At 33.2% G+C, this 19,011-nt stretch overlaps 1 protein-coding gene across 1 annotated transcript; it reads left to right on the top strand.

Moving 5' to 3' along the window:
- The first annotated feature begins 16,881 nt into the window (after positions 1-16,881).
- On the top strand, positions 16,882-17,496 carry LOC146940556 (uncharacterized). Its single transcript, XM_085749881.1, has one exon. It carries the CDS (start codon positions 16,882-16,884, stop codon positions 17,494-17,496), a length of 615 nt encoding a protein of 204 aa, XP_085606007.1.
- The last annotated feature ends 1,515 nt before the right edge of the window (positions 17,497-19,011 follow it).

Here is a 19,011-nt window from a genome sequence, read left to right as displayed (position 1 = left end):
TAGCAAAATAATAAAAATCATATAATGGTTGTTCAATTTAATATTTAAATTTAATAGGAAAAGTATTAAATTAATAGGAATAACTTTTTTATCAATTATGAAACATGAAAAAAAAGTCAAATTTTCAATGGAGAGAACAGTGTTAAGATTATAATTTATGGGCTGTTCCTTCAAAAAATAATTTATGGGCTGCAAACGTTTTCGAACATCTACTTGCACAAAATATTCGATATTATTTTTTTGAAGGAAAAATATTCGATATTTATTATCAAACAAACAAATCCAGTATTTAACTATTAACATGGTAATTTTGTCAACAAAAAAAAAAACTATTACCATGGTAATAACCTTATAATGTGATAAAAACTGTCTAACACTGTTCAAATAAGTTTCCCTTCTCAAATCTGGTCCTTTGAATTAAAAATGAATAAATCTTATGGTAGAATAAAGCTCTCTCACGACAGAAGACTTGTTTTGCTCTCTCACCGAAGCCTTGGCCTGGAAACAAAAGAATGTGAGATTAAAAGTGCATCTGTGGTTTAGAAGAAAAGGCTCTTTATTAGCCCACATCGACTAATTCACAAGTTAAAAAAGCCTTCTAGAGTTATAAAAACAAGACTTCTTCTCTTATCATTCAATGAGCCATATTAAAGTCCATATTCCCTGAGTTCCTCCAAAATTTCTTTCCATTGTTTTGTTGCTTTCATGAGTTTTTAAAATTTGTGAACGCAACTCTATAATTTAGAGAAGTTGGGGGAGTTGAGGAGATATGACTAGGGATGAAAAAGCTCACCAATATTTAGTTTATATTTTTAGGTCGGGGATTGTATGTAGTGTTTTTAACTTATGTTTGATCCTAACTTTCTATTAAAGAGGTGAGAGCATATTCTTTAAAATTTAAGATGGAGAGTTTTCAAACTTTTATTTATCTTATGTTATTTTTTTTGTTATTCGTTTTTTTATAGTATCATAAGGCTACGTTTGTTTGGTAAACATAATATTTTTGAAAGATAACAAAGGAATAAGGATATGGTTCTTTGGTCAAATAAAAAGATTATTTTTGAAGAAATTTGGTCAAATAAAAATAAAAAGATGTGATTCTGTAAAATAAAATAAAAAAGGTATGTTTTATGCAAGAAGGCACAACTCCTAATTTGGTTTAAAAAAAATTGGTGTGCGATTCCATGTTACTAGAATAAAATTTCAACAAAAAAATTTATAAAATGAAGAATAAAAAGAAAAAACTTAAGTAGCTTGGATTCGAAGTGGGTTAATAACAAAAAAAGTTGTCGTGAAGTGTTCGTAAAGTTAGTCTCAACTCCTTTTGTAGAGGTTTTTTGAAAATTGCTTTTGGGACATTGATAACTTCACAATGACACAATTTTTTTTACCTAAAAGCCCCTAGCGGTAGTTAACTATCGTTGAGAAAGCCTGCAGCAGTTAACTGCCGCTGAGTTTGTAACATATTCAAGACAGAACCCAGCTTCCAGCCACTCTTTCATGTCTCTATCTCTCTAAAAATTTCAATTTTCACTCTCCTCTCTAAAAAAAACTCTACCAAATCATCCAAAAAAAATTCCACTCTATCACAAGTAAGTTATCACTTATGTTATTGTGATAAATTTTAGTTAGTACATATGTTTATATTATAATTTTAGTTCTAGTTTAATTTTTAAATTTTGAATTTTTATTTTTAATATAGTTATGTTGTAGATCTGAAATGATATTAATATATATTATGAATACCTGTTATAATGGAGTTATATTGCTTAAATTTATATTTTTTTTCGAATTTTGTAAATTTTTTAGGGTTTGATTTATTTATTTTTAATATAGTTATGTTGTAGATCTGAAATACTATTAACATATATTATGAATACCTGTTATAATGGAGTTATATTGCTTAAATTTATATTTTTTTCGAATTTTATAAAAATTTTAGGGTTTGTTTAGGATTTTTAGGGTTTATGTCAAATTTTCATTACAAGTGTTTGAATGAGTTTTTCATTGATTGTTTTTAATTTCTTATTGTGTAAATTAGAAACAATGGCTGAGTGGATCGACGTTCATGTACAATTCAACGGCGGAGAACCTCATAGGTTGAAGGTTCGATGTCTTGGTGTAACGTTAAGAGGTCTCAAGGATGAACTGAATGAATTCAACCAAGGAGTCAACCCCGGAGACACAAGGAGGGTGGAATACGTACGGTATAAACGTCCAACGCTCGACGAGGGGAGAATATCATTCAATTGGGTGGAATTAAAGAATGACGAAAACGTGACGAGCATGTTTTGGGAGCACAGCATGTTCCGGTGGATCGATATGCGTGTAACGTTGCTGAGATCAACTGAAGATATCATCAAAAGTTTGATTCCACCAGAAGATCGTGATTAGGTAGGGAATGCACCTTCCAATTACAACAATTGTCTTCCTTTGAATGAGGTAATTCAAACTTGCCAAACGGCGGGACTCCAACATTCGCCCGGCATTCCCATTGTTCCTTTCAAAAATTAAATTCATGTTAGGCTGGTTTAGATGAAGGTATTGAAGTGTCAAGGAATGGACCTCATTCTTTTGACACTTGAATACCATCATTTACAATGGTAGTGAGTGGTGATTTTATTTACATTCGAAGACACCTAAGAGGGGATCAGAAGTTCATGCGCAAATCCTTTAGCAAGCATCGGAAGCCAGAGTTCAGAAGCCAGAGTTCAGGGAAAACAGTTTGTTGCGTTTTGAAGTGGAAAGTAAGCTTTCAACGTTATAAAAAGAAAGGACTTTGTTGTTTATACATCAAGGAGCCATTTGATTTTCAATGTCATACATGCTCCAAATTCTATATTCTGATTTAGAGACCCTTATGCAATGTTTCGCAAATCGAGTGTTAACACTCCGAGTTTACCGAGTTTACGTGTTTAGGTACCAAAATCGTGTTAACTCTGAGGTAAACTCGGTTTCTGGTAAAATCGGAAGGTTTGACGAGTTTGACCGAGTTAACACTCGGTAAACTCGTGTAAACTCGACCGAGTTTACCGAGTTTTACGAGCTTACATCTAAAAAAATAAAAATAAAAATTGGCTTTTTTTCTGGTCCATTTATTAACAACTTTATAAACTTGTGAAACTTGTTTTTTTGGATGGTTTTATGGATGAAATACTTATGAAACTTATGATTTTTTGCGTTAATTTTTATATTTTGATGCTAAGTTGAGCATAACGTTTTATTATGGTAGTTTTGTATAATTTGCCTTTGTAATTAAGTCATATTTTGCACTATTGACATATTTACAGTATTATATTAGCTTATATATGTCTTGCATATAATAAATTTTATATAGTTTTAGTTTTAGGTAAACTCGTACGAGTTCTCGAGTAGAGTTTACGAGTCGAGTTTACCTAGGCAAAACGAGTTGAGGTAAACTCTCGAGTTGTAAAACATTGCCCTTATGGGTGGCCAAGTTAGAGAGACAACATAGAATGTTGAACATGCGGAGGGACCATTCGCACCTACGTATGCAAGTCAAGAACATTGTCATCCACCGCGGAGCTACATTAAAATTCCATGACGACCTTGCTCCATCACGATAATTGTAAGTAATTTGTAATTGCACAAACTTTATACCACGGCAACACAATAAACGACACCAACAAAGGTACCTTCGACACCATTCTGGAACAACTTTTAGCGGTGGTTAGAGAACTGCAGGAACGAGACGCAGATTGTAACATCCCAGACTGCCTACAGGATTGCCTGACTGACCCCACAAACCAACACGAGTCTTTTCAGCATGCTTTGTCCTCACTCACATGCTTACCGGGAAACTTCCCGATAGGTCACCCATCCTAGTACTACTCCAAGCCAAGCACGCTTAACTGTGGAGTTCCTATGGATTGAGCTCTCGAAAAGAAGATGCATCTTGTTGATATGGGTAGTACCTAACAATTCTTATAAGCCTTCCTTCAACCATGTAGTCCCATACCTACACGGCCTCCGGATCCCTCTCATTCCGATGTGTTTCGGTTCCTACTATTGTCGTGGGGGTCCCTTGCGGCTTAAACCGTTCCCCTTAGGTCGGGAACCTTTCGTATCCACCTAGCGGGATATCGAAAGCCACGACGTGGGTGTTACATGCCCACCAGCTTCCGCCTGGTTCGTCCCCGAACCACACCGTACTGGGAGAGGTCTGCTCTGATACCAAGTGTAACATCCCAGACTGCCTACAGGATTGCCTGACTGACCCCACAAACCAACACGAGTCTTTTCAGCATGCTTTGTCCTCACTCACATGCTTACCGGGAAACTTCCCGATAGGTCACCCATCCTAGTACTACTCCAAGCCAAGCACGCTTAACTGTGGAGTTCCTATGGATTGAGCTCCCGAAAAGAAGATGCATCTTGTTGATATGGGTAGTACCTAACAATTCTTATAAGCCTTCCTTCAACCATGTAGTCCCATACCTATACGGCCTCCGGATCCCTCTCATTCCGATGTGTTTCGGTTCCTACTATTGTCGTGGGGGTCCCTTGCGGCTTAAACCGTTCCCCTTAGGTCGGGAACCTTTCGTATCCACCTAGCGGGATATCGAAAGCCACGACGTGGGTGTTACACAGATCACCAGTGGAAGTAGAGAGGAAGAACAAGACCATTTGAGAGAAGAAACAGAAGCGAGGGAGGAAGAACTATGTCGTCAAATGGAGGACCAGGAAACTGAAATCCATTACTTCTTGGTACCCATGATTGAGCCGTACTTATTGGAGGTGAGAATCGAACCTAAAACTACCATTATCACTCTACTCCTTAATTCTCTGACTCCAGCCACCAAGTAAATGCTTTAACTTCTGGTGGGTCTTGTAAATATATAGCCTAAACACTAAAATAGACAATGATCATGCTTCATGATTGTAGCCCTTACATTATGAACAAATATTATTGTTGGTCCCTAATGTTTATTTATATTCATTTATTTTCTGTGACCTTTGATTATCCAGAAGAAAAAACATTTCGTCTCTAAAAAAATTCTTAAAAAAGTTAAATTACTCTTAATATTTTCGGTTTGCCATTATTGGATTCAATTACATATGAATGTCAATTTATCTACCACTATTCTTATATTGCAAGGGAAAACCTTTCACAATATCAGACAAGGACTATGTTTAAGTGTGCTAGCTTTGATGTTAGTATTCCATTCGCTTATGCATGGTTTGTGCGTTTGAATTCATGGTAACTAAATTGGAAGATGTTCTCTAATGCGAGTCCTGAATTGTACAAAGCCTGAAACACTAAAACAGACAATGTTCGTGATTTATGTAGTCCATAAAGTTTGAATAAATCATATTTATTGGTCTCAATGTTTATTTTTACACTTGTTGCCTCTGAGTGTTTCAAAGCACAAATATAACTTTTGTAATTAGTTGTTGCTGCTGTTTAATTTTGGTATCAAAATGAGTGAAGTCTTAAAGCATAAACTTATTTTATGCATATTAGGAATGTAGAAACATCATTATGAGGATATAAAAGCCTTAAATATAGATCCTGTAACTTAAAAAATGCTTTGTTCATGCCATTGAAGGCTTTGCATCCTCAAAAGGGTTGGTTGGGTTATTAGGTATGTTGTTGTCAAGGCAATTAACTTATAACCAGAAAACAGGGAATGGAGGATATATATATGTCTTATGATGAAAGAGCTCTTTAATATCAGTTCCATTTTTTATTTTTTGTTGAGGGAATCAGTTCAATTATTTTTTTAATTAACTTATTTTAATTTTTCAATTGTTGATTTTTCATAGTTTGAACAAGATTTTCATTTTTTATGTTTTGTATTAACGTTTTATAATTGAAATAACTCCATTTTTGTCATAAAAGTGGGTAGTCATACATACTCATAGGCATTGACTAGCAGTAAGGTCTTGTTAACAAGTGTTTAAGAACACTTGTTTTGTTTAAGAAGCTAATGTGTATTATTTCACAAATCTTATTTCACAAACTAAGTTATAGCTCCCAAATCTATAATTGGGACACCTCACTCAGTGTTTTTCAAAGATGATTCCCCTCACACTTCACTTGTGTTTCCCTTTGATTTAACTCAGACTATCTATACCAATTGTTAGATCAAAACTATGATCAATTGCGCATCATAAATGCTTATTCAAATAGGTTGTTTTTAAGCAGGATGAAAATAACAAACAAAGTAAAACTGGGAGAGAAGAGAAAAGAGAGAATTGTTTATTGTAGGGAAATGTTAACGAGTGTTTTTAGGCACTCTTTAAGGATCTTAAATAGCAACTTTTATGAAAACTTGTGTATTCAATGCATTGAAAATTAAACTATTTGACTTTTTAAAAAATAATTTCCTAATTTAGGATGTTTAAAGAGTGTCCTGGAGACAATCGTTAACAAAACCATATATTGTATACTAATTATAAGAGCCCACATCGACCAGTTCACAAGTAAAAGTAACCTTTAACATTATAAATTGAATGGACTTCTATGTATCACGAAGCTATGTAAAAAACATGACTATATTCCGTCTTGGTCATTTTCTTTCTTCAATGAGTCAATTTATCTCATTTTTTGTGATTATACCATTTCAATGAGTCAATTTATCTCATTTTTTGTGATTATACCATTTCAATGAGTCAATTTATCTCATTTTGATTATATTATACACTTGTTTATTGATTATATTATACACTTGTTTAGGATTGAATCGACTTATATTATACACTTGTTTAGGATTGAATCGACTCATTGAAAACACCTTGAAGAGACGTGGACTTGTTTATAAAGAGCACTCAAAGTTTGAATTTTTATTTTTATTTTAAAAAAAAAAACATTGGCTCATAGATGAATAAATTTGATTGAGAGACCAATTCTACTAATACTATATCCATCTTTAATTTTATTTTTTAAAATGTATTTCTCCATGTGATTGTTCAATGAATAGAAATGGTCAATAGTAAATTCAACCAATTGTTGAATGGAACTTCAAATATGAGTTTTCATAAATAACTTAATATTACCCCAGGATTTTCTAATACTACTTATCTATTTCTCCTTTGTTTTGTTCAGTATTTTAGAAATCTGAAAGTAAAAGATTCGAGTAATTCAAAAAATCTACGTCAAACTCCACCAAATGTCTCTGGAGTTCCATACCTTGAAGAGCTGTGTCATAATGATTGTACAGAAAATGTTAAAGCTCACCAATCTATTGAAGTATTTCGAAAATCTTGAGATATGGATTACGATTGAACAAGAAATGAGACAGTGCAGCAACTGACATCACAATTGTCTTGAAATCAAGAAATGAGACAATGTGTTGACAGGGTTCTAAGCTTGGTAGGGATTACCACTATCTTTTGTTGCAGGGAAAAATGTTTCAGAATATTAGACAAGGACTAGGTTTAAGCATGCTAATTTTGATGTCAATGATGGTAGCGGCTACAATATTCCCTTCGCCTGTGCAAGGTTTTGGCTTTGAAAAGCAGACCACAACAAATGAATTCCAAACCAAACCATTAAAATCACACCGGCTTTCCCACAAAATTGTATTGAAGGTCAAGACACCACAATTACAGCATATAGTCATAGCATAAATGTGAGCCAACGAATGTCATTTCCATTACACTACCAGCTTCCAAGGAGGACAAGTTTCTCTCAGACTCACTTTTGTTCTTACATAACTAGATGAAGATCTCTTTGCATTGTGCCCCCATATTGAATGCAAGACTAGATGGCATCCAGAAAGCGAGTCCTAACTTGTATCTGATAATTCTTTTCCCCACATATATATATATTATATTTTGCTGCACATTTTCTGTCTACTAATACATCCAACAACAGAAATCCTAACCTTTTAGCAAATCAATTAAAGGGACAAGGGAATTAAAAGAAGACATTGTTGATGCACAAATGGAACATATAGTAATTTTGTTGATGTTTTTGGGATGAAAATGAGTTAAGTCTTAAAGTGAGAACTTGATCTAGCAGAAGGCTCTTTGTGAAATAGAAGGGTTGGTTGGTTGGTATTGTATTTGTTTGTATAGCCCACATCGACTAGTCCAAGGGGTATAGTAAGCTTTTAACGTTATAAAATGAAAGGAATTTGTTGTTTATATATCAAGGAGCCATGTGATTTTCAATGTCATTTTTCCTCCAAGTTCCATTTTCCAATTTACTTATCTTGATGCGAAAGCAACAGTGTAAATCGGAATGAGAATCAGGAGGACATATGACTAATGGTAATGGAGCTAAAAAATATCACTTTAAATTTTTGTTTTTAATAACCAAGACCTAGATCATTTTTAATGGTAAGGTCTTAACCATTTTTATTAGGATCTTCCAAGACCCGGCCTTTCATTTAAGATTTTTATTCTTAAGTTATTCGTGAGACACATTTAAATCTTTTGTCAGAGGGTCTTCATTTATTAGGTAGTTGCTCTAACTAATTTAAGAACTTCAAATTGAAGGTCTTCATATTTGGTTGTATCCAAACGTAGCCATAGAGAGGTCTATAATAAAGACCAAATACATCATTACTTGAATGAATTTAAAATGCAAAATTTTGTATTTTGTTTATAACAGTGATCGGAGTGTGTAAGTTACAAAGATTGATACTTTATTTTTGACAAATACAAAGATTGATACTGTTGTAGACTACATATAGGATTTATTATTATTCAATGAAAAAGCAAACGGTAGCACCACAAAAACAAACAATTAAAACACTGGGACTTGGTCTTTTTAGTTTTTTATCCTACATTACTAATAATCGAATTACTGATGAATAGTAAATCCTACATTACAATATAGGATTTACTATTCCTTAATTCTTCATTCACATATTACCATCTAGGCTGCTTGCATCTGCTTATCCAAATAAAATTCGCAATTGGATTTAGAAAAATCAAAATCAAAATTTGCTCATAATCGAAATTTTATTGAAGAACCTTAATTTTTTTTCATATCTACCGTTTGCTGATAATCCTATTTTCCGTGACATTGTTGCTTATCATTAGACATGATTTATGATATAACATCATATCATATTTTCATTTGATCCATACAACAAATATAACATCGTGAAATCTAAAACTTTCAATTTGTGAGTGTTTATAATCATCATCATTTTTTTGAATTGTTTATCATTATAGACATAAAAATTGAGTAAAGTATAACTTAATTAAGATCAAGAGTTGGTTGCTTATTTCAAATCACAAATATAACTTATTTTATGCAGATTACTAATGTAGGAACATCATGAGAAGGAAATAAAAGCCTTAACTATAGATCCTATAACTTTAAAAATGTATAGAGCCCACATCGACTAGTGCAAAAGTAAATGTAAGCTTTGTAACATTATAAAAAGAAATGACTTATTTTATTTCAACTCACCGAGCCCTGTGATCATCATGGTCATATTCCCTCTACTTGCCAGTTTTGGGTTATTAGATAAGTTGTTGTCAAGGCAATTAACTCTTATAACCGGAAACTGGAAATTGGAGGATATATGTCTTATGATGAAAGAGCTCTATAATATCAGTTCAATTATTGCAACAAAAACAAATGAATTCAATTATTTATTTTAATTAAATTATTTTAATTTTTTAATTATTGATTTTTCATATATAGTTGAACAAGATTTTTATTTTTCTGTTTTGTATTAACGTCTAATAATTATAATTATAGGCATTGGGTAGTCATACTCATAGGCATATATTGCTTTTCAATTTGACCTGTAGTAAGGTTTTGAAAGCAAGGTCCCGTTAGTGTAGCTCAGTTGGTAGCTAGCAGGGATAATTTGTGCAGGGGCCGGGGTTCGAACCCCGAATTCCCCACTTCTCCACACATAATATGTGTGAATCTAGCCATTAGGCTACCTGACAAAAAAAAAAAAAAGGTTTTGAAAGCAAGTGTTCTCACCTTTTTTTTAATAAACTGAAATGGAATTAGATCATTAAAAGACCAAAACTTCAAAGCTCAAGGGCAATGAATAACAAACTAAGTTATAGCTTACAAGCATACAATTGGGTTAAACCACCAAGCATGGTAGTCAAAAGAAAAAGTACGAATTTCGCTTTCAACCATCAGAACGTTTGAATCTTGATTTTATCGAGCAATTGATGTAAAAAGTGCTCCTTGTGCTTGAATATTCGACCATTTCTTTCATTTCGAATTGCCCAAATGCAAGATAGCCATAAAAAATGTATAAATGTCCGATGATGCTTTGAAGATCATCTTAAATGACCAAATTGATGTAAATTGTCTGAAATAAGAGTTGGATTCACCGTTAAAATATCCTAGCTAATGAGTAACCATAGAGCAAATTGATCCAAAATAATTACGCTACAAAAACAAATGATTGATGTCCTTGTTATAGCCATAACCACCCGCACAGAGTTGATGTTGATTCTAAAGAAGCACCCGTCTCAAAAGAATATCAATAATATGAATGCAATTTTGAAGAAGTCGTCATGCAAAAAGACCGACTTTTAGAGGGACCACCTTGTGCCAACATAAATTTTACATTGTAAACAACACTTCTAAAAGTTGAATACATCATTTTCCAACATAAAGTTTTTATTTTAGTATTCTTACACTTAGTTAACATTCTCCCCATTTGGATGAACATTGTCATTTCAAGAAATATAATATCCATTAAATAGAGAGGATCTCAACTCTCTTAAACAATTCCTTAAGGGTACTATTTATCATTTTCGTTCTATTTAACACTCATTAATGTTTCATTAAATTAAATCAATGTATATTCTAGGCTTTGAAATGATATTTATATAAAGTAGTGGAATCTACATTGATTTCACTTAATACGAAAGTGAGAGTGTCAACACTCCTCTTTTAATATTGTTTTGATATTACGATGATATGAATATATTTGATATTAATTAATAGAAGTAAAGGAAATTTGTCTAAATATTACAAAATTGATATTTATTTAAATTGATAAATATACTACATATATTTATATAAAAATATATCAATTTATAACTAATAAATATTGACATATATAACTATCATTTTAAAATAATGAGACTATTGATCATATAAAATTAAATATTATACTTGAATAAAATAGAATGAGATAACATATACTAAGAATCTAAGTAGTTTATCCCATTCCTAATGCTTTGTTCCTAGCAGACCAATTATAAATAGTGCTCTCTTTGCCTAGAAAGTTTTCATTGCACATGGCATTGGCGTTGAAGGCTTTTGGTTCCTCAGAAAAGAAAAGGGTTGGCAGTATTGTAGTGTGTGTGATTCACATTCCTTTCAAGATTTATGGTCAACTCCGGCGCCATCCAAAGTGGTTGCTTTTGGTTGGAGAGTCCTCATCAACCGGGTAGCGACTAAGGCCAACCTTGCATTAAGGAATGTCCTACCGGTGTAAGAGTCTTTGGTGTGTGTGTCTTGCGGTAGGAATGAGGAAACTTCCTTACATCTTTTCCTCCATTGCGAATTGGCGAGTGCGGTGTGGTTGGAGTTAATGAGAAGTTTACTCATCAACAAAAGCATTATTTCTTTGTTAAAAAAAAAAAAAACAAAAGCATTATTTCTACAAATATTCATTGCAAAACAATTGACAATAGCACAAATTCATCAATGTTAGCTTTAATCCACCCAATTTTTCAGGACACTTCCAAAGAACCTCAACAATGAGATTTTCGTTCATTAACCCTGAAGATCTGAAGGATACACAGACACTGCTGGAAAGCTGAGAAAGGAACATTTGAAGTGGAATTGCTTGAATCAATAGCTGGCAAGATTAGGGATATAACTTTGTTATAAGAGAAAATAGACTAGAATTGAATCTACTGACATTTCTAGTAATCTAAATCACAAAAATGTATGCATTATAACCAATGAGTTGAGATAGCTACTCTTAAATCCATATTGCAAAAGGACTATTAAGGAAGATATGCTGAAAATTTTCTCAGTCCTTTAGATAGAAACTACAAGCTGAAACAGTTATGCATCCCTTAGACTTAAAATGTGGAACCTTCAAAATCCTTTGTCCGTGGCAGACCAATGACAAATAAATGTGAGAATAAAAGTTTCATTGCACATGGCATTGAAGGGTTTGCTTCCTCAGAAAATAGACCAAGTTTCACTAACAAATATTTTTCTTGTTTTGTTTTGAGAAAAGGAAATGATAAATGATTGGAAACAAAAGAAGGTAAGATTAAAAGTGCATTTGTGGTTTGGGAGAAGTGTGATGGACATAATGCATTTTATTGTCCCACATCGACCAATTCACAAGTTAATGAAAGCCTTCTACAGTTATAAAAACAAGACTTCTCTTGTATTATTTCAACGAGCCAAAACGAGGTCACATTAACTCTGGCTTCACATTATGACCAATCATACAAAGTTTGAAGATCAATTGTGTTCTGAAGATCAATTGTGAAAGGTCTAATTGTGTTGTGTCTTAAAACCCTTATTAAAAAAACATAGGATGTTGAAATGAGAAATGACCAATCATACAAAGTTTGAAGATCAATTGAAATGATATGAGATCTAGTAATGAATAATTTATTGATCAATTGAAATGATACAAGAGGCTAGTAATGAATAATTTATTGCTAGGTTATCAAATTGAATGGTAAAAAAAATGGATTCATAGACTTTTTTGAATTAGAGGATGAAAATTGCAATTTTGCCAAAATAGAGGGTTTAAAATTGCATTTATATCTTTTATTTAAGAATATATAAATTTGTAGCTATTAAGTAGGTAATCATAGACATATTTTACTTAAGAATTTGTCAAAAAAAAAAATTATTTATGAAATTATAGGAACTAAAAAATTATTTAACCCTTAATTATATTTTTTTGGTGTAGTTCCAATATTTAAAGGCAAGCCAAAAATAACATATCTTCAAAAAAAAAAAAAAAATCTGATAGGATCAAACTGAAATTAGCAACTTTGAAGGGTTCTTTACTAACTATCATTGGTCGATTCCAATTAGTCAAACCATCCATTCATGCTATGTTAGTCTATTCGTTTAATATTTTCATGTGGCCGATAAAATTGCTAAAACAGTTAGACAGATGGTTAAGAAACTTCGTATGGAGTGGGGATATCAATTCTCATATTTGTCTGCCAACTGATGATGGTGGCCTAGGTATTAGGTCATAAAGATCAATTAATGTGCTACATCTCTGTTGGAAAGTTCTTAACTCGAATGATAAGTGAGCAAAGCTCTGTAGGACCAGGTTTCTTAGGGGTCAAGTTTCAATTTCCCATCATATTCAACTATAAACTTGTCATGGAAGAATGAAGATTTATGTGGATATGGTGAGAATTAATTCAATTAGGAAATGGATCTGACATCAAGTATTAGACAGACAATTGGTTGGGATCCCCTTTTTTCAATCTGCTCAATATCCCTCCATATGTTTATAAAGATTTTAATTCAACTGTTCATGGAATGATTTCTAATAGCTTCTTGAGAGTTCCTGCTTATATTTCGGTCAAGGCTCATGTAGTGTGATCAAATTAGACAAGTTGATTTTGCTTTAGAAGAGTTTCAGGGTCAATTTGTTAGGATACATTCTACATATGGAAGCTTATCAACAAAGTTGGCTTACTTGCATCTCAAGCCACAGGCTAATCTAATAAACTGGGCTAAGAATATTTGGTGCAACTTCAACCCTCCATCACATTCCTTCATTCTCTGGAGGTTTATTCATGCAATAGAACTTGAATTCTTGAACGTTCATTAAAAGTTTGCGCTTGAGCATTTACATTTGTGGCGTGACCAAAAAGAAAATTTGTATTATCTGATAATACTTTTTCCCACATATCTTTTATATTAAATCACACATTTTCTTCTACTAAAACATTTGACAACAGAATGCCTATCCTTTTAATATATCAATTGAAGGGACAAAATAATTTTATCCAAAACATAGTGAATTAAAAGTAGACATTGTTGATGGACAAAGGAGAAAAGGCAAAGCTTATAGCAAACCATGACTTTGTGCAACACACCACATGCGTTTGATTTGCTAAAAAATGAAGGACAGGACAGAACAACTCTAGTTGTCCAGTGTTTGATTTGTAAAACAGTTTCAGGTACAGGACAAACTGGAGGCAAGGAACAGGACAAAAACTCATATTTTTGTCCCTCACCAAACCACAGCACAACTTTTTGTCTCACGTACAAGTTGTATAAAATACCAAAATAGCATTTTGTCCCCCAAAAATCGTATAAAACATAAAATTACTCATTGCCATAAAAAATTTGTCCTGTGCTGTTCTGCCTTGTGTTGTGCTGTTCTGTCTTGTACTGTTCTGTCCAGTACTTACTGTTTTGCAAAGATATGTGACATAGAAGTGGGGTACCATAATTGTATAAAGTTCATTTCTTAAAGCATAGGATTTAGTCATTGCCCATGTTGTTCCAAAAAGAATTTGGCAGGCTTGAACTTCTTGGTTAGAGGACTGTTGCTAGCACTACCCGTTGCTTTAATATATCGAACATCTAAAATTTTCAATATGCGTATTCATGAGTTATTATAATCATCATCATTATCACAAAAAATTATATATTTGTATAACAATCATATATGGTATATAACTAAGAGATCAGTAAACAAAAAATTGAACCAGCAACATGCTGCATATATATTATTTATGGAGTTTGTCCAGTGGCGTATCCAGGACCCTAGGTCAGGGGGTGCAAAAAATTTAACTTCGAAAAAATCAACCTCTAATATACTTTTTTATTTTGCTAATAATTTATTTTTCCAAATTTTAATTTTTCTGTTGTTCCAAACTATCCAAAAGCATTATTTTGAACCAAAAACATCCTCATGTAACACAACTCTTAGTGGAAAATTGTTCTTTAGGTGCCCATGAGTTGCTCTCAGACAACCCGAAATAATAAAAATATTTTCAACAACAATTAACTACCGTTTGATTTATTTTTTTTTTAAATATGGTTAATCCAAAATAGAGGAATTAGATGGTGCTAAAGAGCAATTTCCCTCTTAGTGTCATTAGACAAAAATAACATTTGGAAGGCCCAAGCCCGTAATAATATAACATACTCCCTCCAGTCACTATTATAAGCAAAACTCCACTTTTTAAATACATTCAATAATTAATGTATCTAGTCTACAATAAAGACTAGATACATTAATTATTCAATGTATCTAAAAAGTGGAGTTTTACTTATAATAGTGACCGGAGGGAGTACTACATAACCCTAATTATTTGTTGCAAGGAATATGCTGCCGCATTACATCTTCTTTGGTTCTACATTACTACTGATCTCAAACTAAACTAATTTTGCACTCTTCTTTCTCTAGCGTGCTGCACCTCTTCTTCACTTCTTTTTCTTTTCTTCTCTTCAGTTTCTTACTTATTTGCAAGAAAAGAGTGGACCACGGGTGCAAAGTGAAATTTTCAGGGTATGCAAAGTGTAAAAAATTCAGCATTATGCATGTAAATGTTGAAAGCTCAACTACATGTAGATCCGCCCCTGAGTTTGTCGACCCTCAGTGTTTCAGACCAAAATGAATCAAGTCTTTAAGTTAAAAATTGTTTTGTGTAGATTAATACTTCCTCCAGTCCTATTTATAAGAGAATTTTGGGTCAACAAAAGTTGATGTATCTAGTTAAAAATCCAGTCTAAATACATTTACTTTTGTTGACCTAACTTTCTCTTATAAATAGGACCGGAGGGAGTAATACATGAGGATGTTAAGGAGGGTAGAAAGGCCTTAGATGTGGAACCTTCAAAATGATTTGTTCGTGGCTGACTAATGAAAAATAGTGCTGTCATTGTCTAGATAATTTTCATTGCAAATGGCATTGAAGACTTTGTTTCCTCAGAAAAGAGACTAAGTTTCACTCAATAGTATTGTTCTTGTTGTTCTTTTTATATAGAAAGAAATGAAGAATGATTGGAAACAAAAGAATGTGAGATTAAAAGTGCATTTGTGGTTCAGAAGAATTGTGACGGACAAAAGGCTCTTTTTTTTTGGTCAGGACAAAAGGCTCTTTATTGTCCCACATCGACCAATTCACAAGTTAAAGAAAGCCATCTGTAGTTATAAAAACAAGACTTCTTCTCTTGTGAATCGATGAGCCCGAATGAGGACATATTCCCTCAAGCTTTCCCTTTTTCTCTAATTTATTTTGTTTCTTTTGCGAGTTCTGAATATTTGCGAAAGATATTCCCTCAAGCTTTCCCTTTTTCTCTAATTTATTTTGTTTCTTTTGCGAGTTCTGAATATTTGCGAAAGAAAACTTTATGAATGAGAGTGGGAAACTTGAGGAGATATGACTTGTGATGAAAGAGTTAACTAATACTCCCTCCGTCTCACAATAATTGTCACTTTAGCATTTTTTCTTTTTCTCAAAATAATTGTCACTTTACAATATCGATGCAGCATTTATTACTTTTTTCCACTATTATACCCTTATTTATTGAATTTCATCCAACTTAACTACTCCACTAACTACAATTAATAAGGATATTTTAGTAAATACTACTAATTTTACCATTGAAATCAACACAATTAATCATTTCCTTAATAATCGTGTACAAACCTTAAACGACTAATATTGTGAGACGGAGGGAGTATCAATTTAAATTTTCATTTATCCATTATCCTAATCCGCAATCCCTAAAAAATTGAATAATTCTCGTACCATCTATTTTGATGACACAATAATAAATTAGGTGACTACACGGATATAAAGGTCTAATTATGTGTCTTAATGGAATTTTAAATATAAAATAATTGTATGGGTGTAAAATAAACAATTTTCAAATAAATTTGTATATCTAGATATATACACAATTGCATGGTCTTAGGCAAGGTGATCCTTTATCCCCCCTACCTTTTCATCTTTTGTATGGAGAAGATCTCAATTGCTATCAACAATGCGGTGCTTCAAGGCAATTGGGAACCTATTCGTATGTCCTCAACCAGCCCTCCTATATCCCACCTTCTCTTTGCGGATGATGTCCTCCTTTTCACTAAAACTAAGAACTCTCAATTTAGGTTCATCAAGGACCTCTTTGACTGCTTCAGTCAAGCTTCAGGCCTCAAGATCAACCTCTCTAAGTCTCGGGCATTTTATTCATCAGGTATTCCTCATCAAAAAATTGCTAAGCTCACATCTATTTCTGGTATTCGAAGCAGTTCTTCTTTAGACAAATACTTGGGGTTCCCGATCCTTAAAGGGAGACCTAAGAGAAGTGATTTCTATTTTATTATTGAGAAAATGCAAACAAGAATGGCCTCTTGGAAGAGCAGGCTGCTCAACAAACCAGGCAGATTGGCTCTTGCTTCCTCGGTTCTATCTTCCATCCCAGCTTATTACATGCAGATTAATTGGCTCCCTCAAAGTATCTGCGACAATATTGATCAAACAACCCGCAATTTTATTTGGAGAGGCCCTAATGATAAAGGAGTCCATTTAGTTGGTTGGAATAAAATTGTGAGACCGAAGCATCTTGGAGGTTGATAGAAGTTTGGCAAGTGCACCAAATACTATCGAAGTAGTAAAAATATCGTTCCCACGAGGACTGTTTTTAATCTCAATAATTCAACTACGTTGTATTTTAGGATGTATAAAGGTTATTTTGATTTGCCACTAGGCAGTAGATTGGTTTGATTTCATAAAAAATAATTGCTAAAAATAAATTGGTTTTCAAGAATAAGAGAGAGATGAGTTTAGGTCTTTCGAATCATCTATGTTCCCCTAATTGTTATGTTGCACCTATTCGTATGAATGATCTTCTAATCCCACGATAGTTAACAAAATAGTCCTAATCAATCCCTTGAGTTAGGACCCTCTCCTTAAACTACAGCCCCTAATCCCTTAGGTGGTCTAATAATCTTTGAAGGTTTAAAGCACGTTAACCTAACATCACTAATAAACGATTATCCATTCCTAGACTAACCATGTTTATTAGAACAATTCAATAGGTCTAAGTAGAAAGCTATGGTCAGTAGTCATTCATTCTCACAAAATCATATTTATATTTGATCAGGATATAAAAAGCATTAAGAACAATTGAATTGAATAAAGACTAGAATATCATTCACAATAAATAGAGTTTCACAACATAATATCTCAATTAGGGTTACAACGAATCATCTCAGACCTAACCTCTAATGGATTTAGCTACTCATAATAATGTTTACAAATAACATAATCATTAGAGGTAATAAAACATACACAAAGTGGTTGGAAGATGAAGAAATCGTCCTCCTGGTCCTCCTTGTAGTTGTAAAATCGCACTTGGCTCTCTAGAATTCGTAACCCTTGTTTTTGGAATAGACTTCAGCATAAATAGGCACAGAATATCGCCCAAATCGTGTCACGTTTTAAGTGAATCGTGACACGTTTTTACCTTCTGGAGCAAGAAACTGAATTAGGGTTTCACCAAATCGTGTCACGTTTTACCAATCGTGACACGTTTTCCTAATGTCGAAACAAGGCTTCTTGTGCTTCCCAAATCGTGTCACGTTTGTACCAAATCGTGACACGTTTTATTTCTTTGCGTTTCCTTCAGTTTTTCTGCTCTTTTTGCTGCATAAGTCTTCTGTGAACTCCTTTTTGTGATGAAAATACATATAAAATTACGTAATGACAAGGTGTCATCACAACCCCAAACTTAAACCATTCCTTGTCCTCAAGGAATTTACTTGCAAAGCTGACAATCGACAGTGAAATAACAATTACCTATTCAAGCAGTAGTACCCAAAAGTTCAACACCTTACTAGCTAATGATGAGCTAGTTTGACTTGTATGCATCCACCACTTCACAACTCCACGCAAATATTTGAAATAGGGTTCTACCAGTCGACATGCAGATCTACATATTACCATACGCTTGAAAAGTTTCTAAACATCAATCAAAGTCAATATCATTACACACTTTTGAGGTCTTTAGGGTTATAACGGGGCTTAGGTGAAAGGTGGGACATATTTGGATAAGTAGGCTACACAAAATTAGAGTTAGGCATTCCTACG

The sequence above is a fragment of the Medicago sativa genome, chromosome 3 (assembly GCF_051527215.1).
Source record: "Medicago sativa cultivar Bolivia chromosome 3, Bolivia_mono, whole genome shotgun sequence".
In the NCBI taxonomy this organism is placed as follows: Eukaryota; Viridiplantae; Streptophyta; class Magnoliopsida; order Fabales; family Fabaceae; genus Medicago; species Medicago sativa.
This window is presented reverse-complemented; position numbering and strand designations above follow the sequence as displayed.